The sequence below is a fragment of the Platichthys flesus genome, chromosome 17 (assembly GCF_949316205.1).
Source record: "Platichthys flesus chromosome 17, fPlaFle2.1, whole genome shotgun sequence".
NCBI classification, from domain to species: Eukaryota; Metazoa; Chordata; class Actinopteri; order Pleuronectiformes; family Pleuronectidae; genus Platichthys; species Platichthys flesus.
The window spans coordinates 7,439,669-7,455,590 of record NC_084961.1 but is presented as its reverse complement, the minus strand read 5'-3'; the positions used below and the strand labels follow the sequence as shown (position 1 = coordinate 7,455,590).

Below are 15,922 nucleotides of genomic sequence, written 5' to 3'. Positions count from 1 at the left end.
GATCCGTACACTGGTGCACGTCCGTAGGAAATACAAGTTATGAAATGTTGACACTTGTGTTTTAAAAGGGAAAAACTCTGAAACCTAGCAGACATACATCAGCTCTCCTATTGCAGTGTATGAACCACATCCCAACTGACTCAAAGGTTTGAACGGGAATTGATATATGGGATGTTCAGGAGAACTGGACGGACGTTGAGAGAAGGGCTTGAGATTATCTGGGAGGAGGCACTGTTGTCAGGGCAGAAAGAGACTGAGTGTGGCTGTTCCATCTCATGCATCATCGGGACAAGAAACCAAAATGCACTCAACAGCAGCATATAAACTACAACGCTACTAGCTTTTCTGCAGCGTAGTTGTTGCGCTACTCACACACACACACATCTTAGCACAACTATTATATACTACTACTATGTGTGTGTGTGTGTTTGTGTGTGTGTGTGAGTGTGGAGGGTGTGATTATAAGAAACTGACACAAACAGAGCGGGATGGGTTGACCATTTAGGTTGGGCAGGTGATTGGAGGTGTGGTGGCAGCGTGGCCCTGCTCCCGAGGTTACTCTTCAGAGATTTGCCCTTCTGTTTGTGAAATGGCATATCTCATGATTTCTGGCGGCTTAGTACCACAGCAGAGTTAGAGAACAATTGTCTGCATGTACGACAACATGTTTTGAGTGGAGATTCTCTACAGGAAACCACCGGAGATTAATACTGTATGTCAACACTTGTGCTGGAAAGCCAAACACGAATACTGAAATTACACTCGGCGGGGTGTTGAAAACGACACATGCTAGTTGTTCGATAAACCAACTAAGCCTTTATTAGGCCGTGTGCACTGACTGGATGTGATAGAGAAACCTGCTCGTCTGTCCTTGGGTCGTCCTGCTAAGAGTCGGGAGGTAATTTTCTGGTTGATTTGAGGCAGCGTTTGTTCCTTAATTAGTTTGTTCAGTGGCAGGGCCAAGGAACACGTACAGTTAACACACACAAACACACAAGCACATGAGCATGAACGCTTTCACGGCGCCGTTTCAAGCAACGTGCACATTCAGTCACACACAGAGCGACACGCACCGCATGACGAAGACACAAACACGCTTGCACACGCACGCCATTATCAGTGTCATGTGTGCAACTACAAAAGAGGACACGAGGGATTGTGCATCCAAACATATTCCTGGAAATACATGCACCACCTGTCACACACACAAACGTCAGAATAAAGGTAAGGGACAAGTAAGCGAATCATGTTTGTGTGTTTCGTTGTGTGCATAATGGGGCATAACTGTGAGGTGCTGTGAGAAAGTGTCAGAACAAGACACCTTAGGGACACAGTATGTCTCCTCTGGCTGTTGTTCCCTGTCCACCCCCCCCCCCTTTGAATGAACATATTTGATTCCTGCATCTCTAATTTTTTATATATCATCCAATGACCTTCTCTTGTGTTAAACTCACAGCAATTCATACAAGGATAGACACACAAAGATGAAGTGTGTGTGTGTGCTTGAGTTGCACATCAGTGGTGATTTATTTGCATGTCTCAAAAAGAGCGTGTGTGCATCATCTTGGCAACAGCGTGTGTGTGTGTGTGTGTGTGTGTGTGTGTGTGTGTGTGTGCGTGCGGGTGTGTACGTTGACAGCTCAATCAGCGTGCCCTGAACGAATGGCCGGCCCCATCGCCGCGCCAACAGCAGCACGGGCATTGGTGTTGCTATAGCGATAGTGCGGGGAGAGTTATCACCAGAATTACCGGAGGAGCTAACATCCCATAATTTATATTAAACTCCATCCGTCTCTCGGGCCCGTCCGTCCGTCTCTCGCTCCATCTTTCTCTCTCAGCGCCTCTCAGGCCCACCGTCCCTCTGTGCCTCTGTCAGCCATTGTCTGTAGTTCATGATTCACATCTCAATCCTTCTCTCTCTGTCCTTTGTACTTTTTTATTCTTAGATCCATTTATTACAAATTCTAATCTTTATTATAACACTACATGTCTCTGCATAATTGCAAATTTCCACTTTTAAAGCTCTGGTGACATTTCACTGCCGGTACCTAAATCATCGTTAATTTAATATTTTTGTCATTGATGTCAGCTCAACAATCAACAAGCTCTATGAATAACGTTAAAACATTATCATCTCATAAAGAAGCCATGATGAATATGCTGTCGTCAAACAATGACTCATTTACTACATCCCACAGACACACAGTAATTAACATTAATTTGCTGTCATGTGTCTGGTTGCCTCGATGTACCTTGAGTCAATCTTTTGAATCCTCTACGAGCTCTGTTTCTGTCTCCGTCGATGCCTCATGGGTCTTTAGTGACTAAATGCTTCGCTCTAGGTTCACAAGCTAGTCGATAACTTCTTTCTTTTCAGCCATCTTGCCCTGGGCAGGTAGTCGGAGCCCTTTGCCAAAAAAAAGGCTGTTTCCTGTGTGGTCGGAGACAACAGAGTTGGCCGGCCAAGTAAATAAATACATAAATAAACCCGTGAGTGAAAGAGCTGTATAGAGCTTGGTAATAATCCCCTGTATGTTTGACACAAAGGCATGAAAATCATTCATCAATTCAATTGTTTTGGCCCAGATTCGGCTTGCACCAAACAGTGTCATCCGGCACACATCCTGAATGGACTGATGGCCGCTCCTGTTTGCCAGATCTGGGCGGTGAGTGAGCCTTTGCCATATCCCACATCAACCAAAAGGTGCCAAAGGCAGCCTGAAATTGTTTTGAGCAATTTCTGCCATATTTTCCATTTACCACAATGGCGACATTAGGTCCAAATCCAGATTACATCTCTCCTAGAGCACCGCGTGTTTGACAAAACGAATTTGACCGGGCCACAAGACGCCAGAAGTGTCGCACCTTGCCTGATTCACACGCTATCGAGGGGTAAAAAGACCGTTCGCAGATTTACTTGTGATGCAACTTGTCTTTCCATCACGATTGTCTCCCGCTCTCCGACAGCCCATCTGTCACTCTGTGCAACACTGTGTCTCCTCCTCATCGTTATTTACACTGGCACAGTATAGAGGGTTCCGAGCCAAAGCAGGCCACACTAATGATTGAGGTGATAATGAATACAAGATTAAATTGAAAAAGCTTGATGAGGTCTATCTGGTACTAAAAGCATATTGTTAGAATCATGAGCAAGTTCAACACGTTAGGCCGGGGCTACAGAGAGAGAGAGAGATAGTGTGTGAGTGTGTGTGTGCGTATGTGTGCGACAACATACCCTCTTTGGAGTTTATATATTCCGATCAACTCGATTCCCACAGGATTCGCACTTTCTCTCTATCGCATTCACTCAAACACGCTTACCCACATAAACCATTGGGAGGCGGCCCAAAATTAAATGATGTTCCAGGCAAGGATCACTTTGCCAAATCCTGTAGCTGCAGCTCCAATGCCCTTGCTCGCTGTTCTCCAAAGTTTTGTTTTATGGCTCCAGAGCATAACTGACACGCCCCATAAGTACGGAGAAGGTTTCTTTGAGAAATGTTTTCGAGCATGAATTTTTATCGCTGTTTCGGCTCCACTGTGTTTGGACTCTGTTCTCCGCTCTAGCATAGCGTAAACTCATAAGGGTCTCCTTCAATCTGATATCTGCCCGAGACGCAGAGTCCATAACTCTGCTGGTGCCTCCTCAGCAGGACGGCCTTTGTGGCTAGTGAGCCACCCACCCTCCGGCGGAAGGCTCACGGTCACTCATCCGTACAGTCGTGGCTGCTGAAGCATACCAAGGACAGTTAGCCAGTACATGTTCCCAACCAGACAGAGACCATGATGTGAACTGTCTGGTTTGGTGGATAACACACAATAGGGAAAAAAACAATGGAATCATACGTGTTTATGGGCTTGGAAACTGGAGCGGCAATGTTTTTCTTGGACCTGATGCCTACTTTGCATGATATCAAGATTTAGTCAACTATCTATTCCATTCCAACGGTTTTGAGTTATCTAGCAAAGTAGATTATTAAATACTATAACCATTTCTAGACATGAATCCATAGGACGTATCCTGAGTTTGTATTTCACACTTGAACACTTGAGGGTTCAGGTGAGGTGATGCAGAATGCAGGAGCTAATGTACAAATTCTGGTGTGGAGATCACGTAATTAGTTTAGAGCACGTTCAAATCGACAGCCACATCTTTGTTGTTGTCTTCTACGTGAATTACACCACTTTGTCATCCAGAGGTGTTTATATTGGGTTTTTGTTATTTTTTTCTCCCCCTATGTCATGTGTTAGAAACATCATCAACACACACACACACACACACACACACACACACACACACACACACACACACACACTCACTTACGATGAGTCCTGTGGATCATCTCCTGCTGCTTTCTCACATGAGCTCATTCAGACATTGCTCAGAGTTTTAAATAGGAGGCCGGTCGGTGAAGCTCTGCACAAAGTCTGAATGTCAGGAGATTATCAGTGCACGTCTGAAAGATGGTTGTGTCACTCTGCATAATCTACAACTACATCCCAAAATGCCCACGAGCGAAGAACAGTGTGGTTATTAAAGAACGGTTAAGCGCTCAAGAAGGTTATTTCTCCGTTATAAAAAAACTTCTTTGTTAAAGTAAATTAAAAAAGGAAGAACAATCCTCATAAAGGGAAAGTTCTCTTTAAAGTAACATAAAAAAAATGGTGTCTAACCAATTTGACAACTAAATTCAAATCAAATCCTCAAATCCTGATATTGACAGAAAGTGCTGGAGGGTACTTTCTCTCTTTCTATCTTCTGGGTTCATGATCACTTTTAAGCACAGGTTCCTCAATGTGTGGTTTATACTTTTAAATTCATGGTATGAACTAGACCAGCAAATTTGACTTTGCATGAAAAATCTAAATTTGTGAAAAATAAACAGATCTGTAATATTTTGGGTGGAAACTTTATCTGAAGTTAATATGATCGCCCTGAGGCTTAGATCATGTTTTTGATTTGGTTCTGCAGGAAGTCCGAACAGGCTGTTTGTAGAGCAGACAGATTGACCAATGGACGAAGAGGATGATTGATGACATCATTAAGCTGGCACACAGCGTTCTGATGGCCCTCGCTCTGGTTCGAACTTTAATGGGTACAAACACACACACACACACACAACCCCTGCACATGCACGTACACAGACACAGACACACACGCAAACACACAATCACATTTTGAGAGACAGTCATTGAGGGTCAAGTTCCTGTCCAGTCTTTCTCATTGTTTATTTTTTTTTAAATCAACACGTGTGTCTTTGTTTGTTAGTGAGTGTGTGTGCATCAGGCTGACACATCACAACCTCTGTTAGCAGATGAACTGAACTTCCCACACACACACACACACACGAGCATAGAGAGGGACAGAGAGAGAGAGAGAGAGAGAGAGAGAGTGACAGAGAGACAGAGAGATAGAGAGTTGGCTCAGTGGCCTTGCCATCTGTCCATTAATCAAGGTGCCACATGGGCTCTCTTTCTCAGTGTGTGTTGTGAATGTGTGTGTGTGTGTGTGTGTGTGTGTGTGTGTGTATTTGTGTGCGTCTCAGTGCTAGTGGAAGTGCATAGAAGGACACTGTCGTTTGATTGTGTTGTTTAATATTATAAAGTTGTTTAATCCTTTTAATGTACAGGGAAGCGATTACCACTCTGTCACTCTCCCTGACATTCATTTTTAAGTATCTCTCTCTTTCTATTGCTCTGCTGTTCTTATAAAAAAATCCTCCAGTTAATTTTCCCACTGATGTTCAAAAAGACACGTTTAGCTGCGTTTAAGTGTTTTGACAGAAGTGACCCTTTAATAAGTCGGCTGGCTTGATGCTTCCTGACAGATTGCCTCTCTCAATGTTATTCATGAGTTTCCTATTTAGCTATTGGCTGGTCTGGATGTAAAGGTCAAATCTGAATTGTGTTCAGCCGGAAACTGCCTGCGTCTCATTCCACTTTGGTTCAACAGGATGAAACTAAGTGGGCTAAATAAGGACACTGTACTTGAGAGAACACGGCGTGCTCTCACTGAAGATCAAATGTAGTAATCACACACTGTCATGGCTGCTAGGCTCCTCCGCTCTGGTTTACCTGTTGAACTCCTTCCAAAAATGTTATTTATGTTCACTGGGATCAAGTGCTCACTTTTTTTTTCTGTTTGGTTAATTTCATGGTCCTAACTAAGCTCGCTGGTGCCAAAGTGGACGGAGCGGTGCGGATCACTTTGTGTTTGTGCAGATTCAGCACTTTTTGTGTGTGTTGGCCTACACATTCCGGAATTAAATTACACTGGCATTTCCACCAGCTCTTCAAACATAAAAAAAAAATAGGCACTCAGCCTTTTGTGTTTTTCTATTGGAAAGCCTCACAGGTTCTATTTGAACGCCCTTCGATGAGCAGTACAGTACAACCTGAGATCTTTTGTGGTCTTACAACTTAATGTGGCTTAACTGACGGACACGTCCCTCAGAATTAGCGTGAACTGGATAGTCAATGTCTTTGTGTATTCAAATTATAGAATCTAATGAGGTTTTGGAAGCATTTCTATAATCATTGTTCTTTCTTCGAGGCCAGAAGCAGCTTATTCAGAAGATGAGATGAGTGGCCATGACTGAAGCCCACCGTCGCCACCGCCTGCCGAGTCCACGGCCCCCCCACTAACAATGAAAGCCTGCTCCAGCTCCCCTTTGAGAATGTGCTGTGTTTGCCAAGCACCACTTTTGACTTAAAGTGCAAATATGCATGGATCGCACACGAACCTTCATTCTGTGTTATGGAGCCTGACGTATCAGAAAATCTCTGCACATCTCGATCGGATGCCTACATGCTGATAACATTAGACCCTGCTTGCTGACTGGTAGAAAAATGAAACTTATAATGAATGATAGGATCCACAGACCAAGAGCAAAGTTGATTCTACTCACAGCCTATTAGCATCAGACTGGCCCTTCTCTCTTGCCTCAGGGGGATTTTCCTTTTTCACTATTTCAATATTGGCTTTTTATCCCTAAGAGAAAAACTGGATTTTGTGACTAGGTTTAAAAATAGAGGAGTAGTCTCTGTACTCTGTGTTTCTGCTGAGCCACCGCCACCAAAACAACCACTTCCCAGCTTTAAATGTATATTTGCAATGTTTTTCTTTTCAATTTCATTTTTTTTTATATTTGGAGTGAGTCCGGCATACAGCTCAAATAAAGTCTCGGCGTTGTTTGTCAGAAACAGGATTTCCAGTGTCACATGTGTCTTGTCCTTCAAACAACCTCCACACGGCTGTTGTGGGATTTATGGGATTTTTTTTTGGGGGGGGGGGGGGGGGGGGGAGCAGGTGTTTCTATTTCACCAAAGGAAAAAAGTGATACACTGAATAACAATGACTGAGAGCAATACCTGCATGAGTAGTGAACAGAAGTGGTGTTTTCTGTTTCAACAATATGATTGTATTTTATAGACTATGTACATTCATAAGTCTCATGGTTAAACCTCATGTTTGGGCTTTAAGTCATAACCTTTGAACATTGAATATGACTAGATGTTCCTACACATCAAAGCAAAAACTCAGTTTATCTCAGTTTTATTCTGAAATGCTTAGAATGAAAAGAGCCTGATATCAACATCTGTCCTGAGGGATCCGATCACAAGGGGTCAGCATAAAGATTGTCTGTTCACACCTGGTATTAAAACGCTCTCTGAACGTTTACCCTGTGACCACTTGTTATCAGAACTCACTTCTTCGCTCTGTAATCAAAAAGATCTCCACTGACATTTGTGTTCGCGGAGACCAAATTATGTTGTTTCTACCCAGTTTGAGTTTACAGATGTGTTCAATGACAGTGGTTTTTAGTGGGAGAGAGACTGAATGCTCAGCTAAGCTATGAAGAAAGATTCTACCAATTTAAAACCAATTTAAGTAAAGTATCAATCGACGTGTGATGGCCACTGAGAATTGTCCGAGTGATCAGATCACCCAGGACGGATTTAAACACCAGGTCCGAACGGGGTCATGACTTATTATAAGGTTGATGGGAAAAGGTGTTTTCTGTCTTTTTTAAGTTCAAACGAGTTTAACACTGCTCACCTATGACTCATACTTCACGATGGCTGTGAGAAAGTCGCCCACACACGTTTTCCCTCCTACTTCCTACTCACTGGGGACTAATGACACTATTTTTCAGCCATAGAGGTCATTCTTTTCAACCATTGGCTGCTCCGGGGGACAACATCAGTGGATGTAATATCATTAGAAATCACCCGTTGGCGATGACACATGCAGGTGAATGCAAGACTTGATTGGCTTAATGACAATGGCTATATTTAATTGCTCGTTATAAAGTATTTAGCGATGATGAACATCCGAGAGCCAGGGACAATCTCAAAGAGCCAATCAAAAGTTATCAGCGCTATAATAGCTCTAATAATGAGTTGGATAATAAGGCTGATTGGCAAGGACCAATCAGGGCTCAAACGAGAGACAGTCATATCCTAATTGTATTGTCCAGGTTGTGTCCTTCCTGCTTATGAGGTTCAGCGCTGTCCTGGCAACACCAGTGTCCTCCCAGTGACTTCTAACCACTGGGCAGGAGAGCGGGACCCTCGGCTGTCGACCATTAACCCTGAGCAGCATGTCAAGTCCCTGAGGATTCCCAGGATGCTTCTTGGGAGATGAACTTGAACTTTAACCCTCACAGTGGACGAGAGCTGATGGAAACACAGACTGTAAAAGCATCAAATCACGTTTGGGTGGAATCAACCTTTTCCTGAAGGTTCCTCCTACAGTAAGCATTAAAACACTGAGGTTGAAACGGTTTAATTAAGAGCTCCGTCTCTGAGTTATGTTCCAAACACTGTAAATTCATTTTCACTAAAACATTGCATTACTCACTTGTTCCAAAGTTGAGCTGGTGTTCATGTGCTAATGTGCTGTGATGGATTTTCACAGTTTTTCTTTGGGAGAAGCTGTAATTTCAGCAGAACGTGTAGGTGTGATATTTTTCAGCTTTTCCCTGCCTCCTTCCTCTGCCTCCCTGATTCCTCTGGCCTCACTCACACTCACACACTCTCACACACAGACGGACAAAGAGTAATGCTTTTTATGTTAAAGTATGTGTCTCCAGCCATAGTCTGAGGCCTGGTGAAGGGAGACATGACAAACGACTCTGGCATTTAACATGACAGACGCCCTCTCTCTATCTCAGTCCTTCTGCGTGTGCATGTGTGTTCGGGTCGGTGTGTGCGTGTCTGTGTGTTTGTTTGTGTGTGTGTGTGTGTGTGTGTGTGTGTGTGTGTTGTAAGTCTGAGACTAAAGCAGTGGCAGATGTGAAAGTGAAACCAGTCTGTAAAGCTAAAGAAGGACGATGTCTGAAACGTGGTAATTAGGGCACTTAGAGAAGTGGGGGGAAATCACAGAGCACATCACAAACGCAAAGTATTTTTTTAAACGGTTTAAAACGTCTCGTCGATATAATTTATTGATCCACTGGCAACATTTAGCAGCAGGATGCATGAACTCTTCCTCCCTCTGTACCTGTGTGCGTTTGTGTTGCTTGAGGATGTTGGCTGGGTGTGTTTGCGTGGTGTCTCTAGCTTGTATGCGCGTTGAGAGCAGTTTCTTACCTTTGCAGACGGGTCTGTGGTCACTCCAGGCTGCGAAGACTTCAGCCACTCTCTGGCAGCTGATAGTTTTACTGCCCTGGAGAACGTAGTCTTCTCCGCAGGTGAAGTGCACCTCACTGGTAAGGCTACTCACGGAGTCAGACAACCAGAAGAAGAAAAAGGGAATATGCATATATATATATATTAACAATAGATTTTAATTATATAACGGAAAGAAAACACGGAAATGACAAGACCAGCAATCAGAACAAGCTCAATCGACTCATAAGACAGAGGGGAATAAAATCAAGTTATACGCTGCACAATATGTCAAACATTTGTAAAAACTGAAAATGTTTTAAGAGGAGATTTAAATGGCACTTAGGATGTTTCCTGTCTAATCTCAACACGTCATTATCATCTCCATTTCCACCCATCAAGAACACATTTTATGCGGTTGAGTTTCCAAACTAAATCGGGGCCAGCGGGGTTTCCAAACTATCTAAGTCTCCGGAGTAGTGTGGATGCCAGAGTTGATGTGCATGGATGTAGCCTGAATCACAAACCGTTAATCTGGGAATAACCAGCAGAGCTCCATTCACAGTTCTGTAAAACACACATTCCCACATGCGCAGGTGAAAGCAATCGTGCCATGTTTGTGAGAGCGAATCGCACCTGAAGTCGCTGCCGTGGCGTTTCCCGTTCTCCGGTTCTCCGGGGTCAGGGCAGGAGTTGGACGCCTGTTTCACACCACCTTCATTTACTACACAGACAGACAGACAGGTGTGGAGTTAGGGACAGAGGGGGGGTGTGGGGGAGACAGGTTAGAATAAGGCACAGGACAGGAGGAGGAAAAACAAGAAAACCTTCCATGGAAAAGACAGAAATGACATTATACTTTACTCCTCATGTTTCATATGTTTATAAAGACAAAGACAACAACTTCTTCCTATAAATAAATATGTATGGTAATTAAGTAGCCAGGGTAAAAGCCCCTCAGCCAAAATAACCTCAACCTCAATGCAACTTGGATTGAATCAAAAACCGTCTCTGTCCGTCACTCTTCCCCCTCTCTACTTCTAGTTTCACTCTTGGAAGCCTGCCTGCCTTGTCACCTAATCACTTTAGAGGCGGCAGGAAACAGGTGGAGGGAGAAACAGCTGAGACGGAGGGACAAGCGGGTCGGGATTTGATCTTGATTCTCACAGAGAGCTAATCTTGACGGTAACACTCCAGACATCATGGTGGCAGGACAGAGACAGAGTAGAGCCGCATCACAACAGACATCTAACGGGATCTACTCTTGTTCTGTCTTTAATTGCAACACTCTTGTTCACAGAACGTGAAGTTATTCCTCTCTTCTTATTCTATTCTTTCCTCATCTTTGTATTTGTTTGTTTCCCCTACTTTCTTGTGGTTGGCTGAACCCCTGTCTCCTTTTTCCATACAAAGAACCCCCACAGCTACATTTTCATTGGCTTCCCTTATAACAGACCACACTTTAAAATATTCTATTTTCATAAAAACCCCAACCGTTTTTTTCCCAAGTCTCTGCTGTCTCTCTCTTGAGCAACTTATGAAAACTTTCGGGAAACACAGCTGCTGGGTTGACTTTGAGCAACGGACAGTGTGTGTCAGTGCGCGTGTGGATGAGCGCGGAGGGAAAACGGCATAAAAAAGCCTCAACTCTACTCAGAGAAAGCCACAAAAAAAACCTGCACATAGCTGTCAGGTATGTGGAAGAATGCACAGCACGAAAAACTCCTTTCCAATTTAAAAGCTTTCAATTTTTAAAAAACTTTTTTTTCCATTTCAAAGGACAATATAGATTTAAGAAGTTTTTTTTTTTTGTGTTGTTATTGTGTTGTTTTCGGAGGAGGATCCATCGTGGGCCACGGAGACGTTTCTTGCTGGCACGAAAGTAAAGCATCGGCAGCAACATCGTATCCTAATGAGCCGCGGCACAACCACGACCTATTTTTTAACAAAATGTTCGGGCCTCGCATGATAGGATCCCTTGTATTTGTTAATGAGATCGGGGTGAGAGTAAAGTTATTTAAATAATCCTTGAGCTCCTCTCATCTTCCATTCACTCCAATGGAAGTGAAATTAGGCCACTCTGAGGATTCCTGAGTGTGTTTTTCTAGTTGTTCATCCTTTCCCTAATTTCTGGTGTCAGTCGAATATCACTAGAGGGAGAAACTGTCTTGCTGCGCTAATTTACTTCAGATATACAGCGAACAAAACACCCCGTGGGGTATTTTGATTTTTAAAACACATAGACTGATGTTCAGATGAGGGGAGAAACACCGCTAATCATGCACGTTGGTGTAGTATTCCATTCAGCTTGTTTTGAAGGCAGCACCTCGACAACTGTGGCTGTGGCTGCCGTCTGGCGATTATTATTTGATTGGTACGATTGAATACGATCGCGTCAGGACCCATTTCTGTTGGTTTTTTTTAACATAGTTTCAGCCGATCAGTTGAAAGTCTTCGTCACGTTGTCGTCTCTGTTGTCCTCTCTGTTGTCGTCTCTGATGTCGACAGTTTTTTGCTGCTGTAATAATAAGTCACCGCTCATCTCATCTGAGCAACTCTCACTGCATCGTTCCAAAGACGACAATTTAAAGACAAAATCCACAAAAACAGATTCCAACCAAACTGAGTGGAGGTAAAGGGCATGGGGCAATATCCAATTTAATGCTTTTTGCAGAAAAGGGGGCAGATCCATATATATATATATATTTTTCTACAGATAGAGTTTCTTTAACACTGCAATATTTGTGTTGCTTTATGGATCTTGACGGAAGAAAACACTGTGCTATGTTTAAGGGAATGGTATTCATTAACAGGGCTATTTACCCAAATAGCCCCCGTTCATGAATACCATTTCATAATGGCAATGTTGAGCCTTTATTTTTGTAAACAATTTTTTTTTATTTAATTGTTATTATTATCTGATCATTTTTGTATTTAATTGTTTCTATCCCCAGGTCTTTTTGGGGCAGTTGTTGCAAAATAAATGTTTTTGTGAAAACTAATACATAAAAAGTTAAACGTTATCTTTTTTTCAAACAGAAACGCTGATGCCAGATGATTCAATAAGGAGCAGCAGACTCAAGCTGAGTGATTATTCTGCTTCCACACCTCCCCCCCCTTCCACCCGGGCTGCCTGAGCTGTCCGACCAGCACTCATGTACATGTTTAGTCTGTATCAGCAAACGCAGCAGGTGCTCGGTGTGTGTTTGTCCGTGTGTGTATTTGCTGGAGTAGATAGTTTGTTGCTTTGTTGGAGCGACTAATTTGACCATCTGGACTATTCACACCCCGACAGAGGGACTGGTTACAGTACGAGTCGTATGAACACACAAACACACAAACACTTCCCCACACATATGAACACAGAGAGACTGAGACACACTACACTGGAGAGCTAAACCAGTCACACAGTGGAGGAGACACTGGAGCATATCGGCTAATAACTGACAAACTCGTACATCTGCGAAATCAAACATGAACCTTGACTGTGCAACCTGTCGGGTGAAACCTGATGAATCTGCAGCGCAGCGTGTGTCTGCGCTCAGCTCATCGCTTTTCCATTGGCTCTTACAGTATTTAAGAGATTCACACACAGGCAAATGCTCACACAAACACAAAGTGCAAAATAAACCACAAATGTCAAATCAGAACGAGCATGCAAACCGATTCACAACACGGAGAAGCAGCAGGGTCGAAACACGTGCAAATGTGGGTGTTTCTTTTGTGTTTATCCTTGTATAGATGCCTATGTGTTGTGTGTTTGTTTTTTCTTCTTCTAGGTGCTTATATATGTCTATATATGGACGTTTAGAATTTATAAGTATGTACAACTGTCTGTGAAAATGTGCTCCGTGTAATTAAAGAAAATTACACAAATGCAATCACCATTATCTGCAGCGCACAAACAACGGACCTCGCTGAGTGAGTGTAATGTGCGAGGTATTATGTGCGTGTACGAGTGTGAAAGAGAAAAGGCGAGAAGCAGAGGTGCGATAAAGAGACAAAGGAGTGAGAAGGAATTATAGAGCTAATTAGACGCAAAATAAATCTAATGTGAGGCTATATCAGGCGGCTGACAGCTTCAATGAGGGAAATCTCACTTTCAATGGTGCTGCTCTTTTCCTGGGGAGAGATTTTTCATGCTTTTTGTGCATGTTCGCCCAATGTCAGCGTGTTGAAAGGCCTTTAAAACGGAATTTAATAATGTTCGTGTGCTCAGGACGTCAATGAACCATTAGCACCCTTACTCCTCGGGGGGGCTGATTAAGAGGTTTCAAAAGAGTTTCATTCCTACAACATGAGATTTTTGCAAAAGTTTTGGGAAACTGTGGAGAGCAGTCAAGTAACGGGCGAGCTTATATAGTACCTATTTAGTGTGGACCGATTTTAATAATGTGTATAAAGATTGGAATAATAAATCCACAATAGAGTGCTTTAAATAGCGAAGGACTCTTATAATCCCACCATTAGCGTCTGTGCTGGAGAGATGTGGTGATAAACACAAAAGATTGCATCGATGCCCTCGGTGACCTGGGCATTATAGTCGAATCGAAAGGAAGAGAAGAGAGGAAGAGGAAAGGAGGAGGGGGAGGAAGGGTGGGGGGGTAAACAATATCACAAAGGCTGATTCACATTCCCTGAACAAGCCCAAAGCAAGCAAAAACCAACCGTGATTAATCTTATCAGAACAAGCAGGGGATAGATATATCAAAGCCGTGAAGGAGCATGCATAAACCCAGACACCATGACCAAAACACATATACAAAACAAACAACAACAACAACAAAAAACACACATAATAAGTAGGCAAGAATAGCAGCAGCAGGCTCTTGTAAAGGCTGTGGCACTTTCAACACATTCATGGATAATTTTTTTCCCATTTCTAATGTGAAGCCAGAAACTTTTTCACTGTGTGTCTGCAAAATTATATTTATTATCAAATATCAATCGTGTTGGGATGCAACAGCCTTTTAAAAGAGACACAATTTATAAAAAGCAAAAAAATGAATATAAGATAAAACAAGATGCAAATGCAGTCCAAGCCAAACCAAGCCATCACACGTTAGTTCATTAGCCAAAGTGACATTAAGATGTGAACTCACATATTGAAAACTTGTTGCCGGAGTCTTTGCCAGGGAATAATTTAACGCCCCGCGATTTAAAATCTACCGATCGCTTCACTGCAGGGGAGAACAGAATACAGAGAAGAGCAGAGAAATCAGAGAACAGATGAGATCCGGTGCAGGAATAATAATAATAATAATAATAATAATAGCAATACTAGTAAAAGGCAGATTCTTCTCCCTCACAATGCTGAGAGGGAGAAGAGCACAGTGGAAAAGGAAGTTTCAAAGGCAAAGGAAATTTGTAAGATGGTTGAAGAAACAGCGAGACGGGCGGAGAGAGGTGAGAAAGGAGAGAGGGAGGAATGTTGGAGGAGTGATTGACCATCCAGGAGTTTTTGGCCACAGGAAAAGCCTAATCTCTCTCTTTCTCTCTCTGTCACTCAGACATACACGTCAGAAGTCGAGGTGTTCTGCTGGAAAGCGCCATCACATTCCGAACAAAAAAAGCTGGCAAAATATGAAAATTGCGGCTTTAATCAAATCGGCGATGATGCAGCTCTGTAATCAAAGCGTTCGCATAAGGGTGCGTCGGGAAAATAAATGGTTCCTTTAATCAGAGTAAATCAAAGACAGGCGACGACACGCGGAATGTTAATGCAGCACAGGATGTATGGCTGGAGAGATAGAGTGCAGGTGACAGAGTGAGTGGGTGCGAGCTGCATTCGAGTCCATGTTGGAATAAAACACCCCCGAGGTAATCTCAGTGAGACTCCCTCCCGGTTTCTTCTTCTGCTGAGCCCAGTCAGAACAAATGAACACATTAACGACATGAATAATTAAGACGCAAAAAGCAAATATATCTGGTGCTTAATGACTGAGTTCGGTGACGAGTCACTTTGCTGGATGTCTGATGGGGAGCCCGACAGACGTGGGTTTTCAAACGCTTGACAAATGGCAGATGAGATAATGTGCCACATTTATCCTAATGTTAAACATGAGCACATACATCAGTGGTATTCTACTCGACCCGGTTAAATTACTTCATGTGTAGTTTACAGCGGCTACACGCGTGCTTGTGGTGCTGTGGTTACAGTGTTGAAATTACACCATGTCGATTCATGTGCTAACGATTTATCAAATGTAAAGTGGCCGAGTGTTAACTAGGTGTGTGCGTTATTGTGTTTTCAAGCCTAATAATTGAACGTAGTTCCAGCTGGATGAGTGTGAGCAGGTGCCTGTGTGAA

At 43.0% G+C, this 15,922-nt stretch overlaps 1 protein-coding gene across 1 annotated transcript in view; it reads right to left on the bottom strand.

Moving 5' to 3' along the window:
* Positions 1 to 15,922, bottom strand: part of csmd3b (CUB and Sushi multiple domains 3b) — a 317,162-nt gene that overhangs the window by 106,861 nt on the left and 194,379 nt on the right. Inside the window, exons 7-9 of the mRNA XM_062410450.1 lie at positions 14,715 to 14,792; positions 10,249 to 10,336; positions 9,595 to 9,719 (exon numbers count right to left, since the gene is read on the bottom strand). Coding sequence (XP_062266434.1) covers positions 9,595 to 9,719; positions 10,249 to 10,336; positions 14,715 to 14,792 — 291 coding nt within the window. The remainder of the gene's footprint in view (positions 1 to 9,594; positions 9,720 to 10,248; positions 10,337 to 14,714; positions 14,793 to 15,922) is intronic.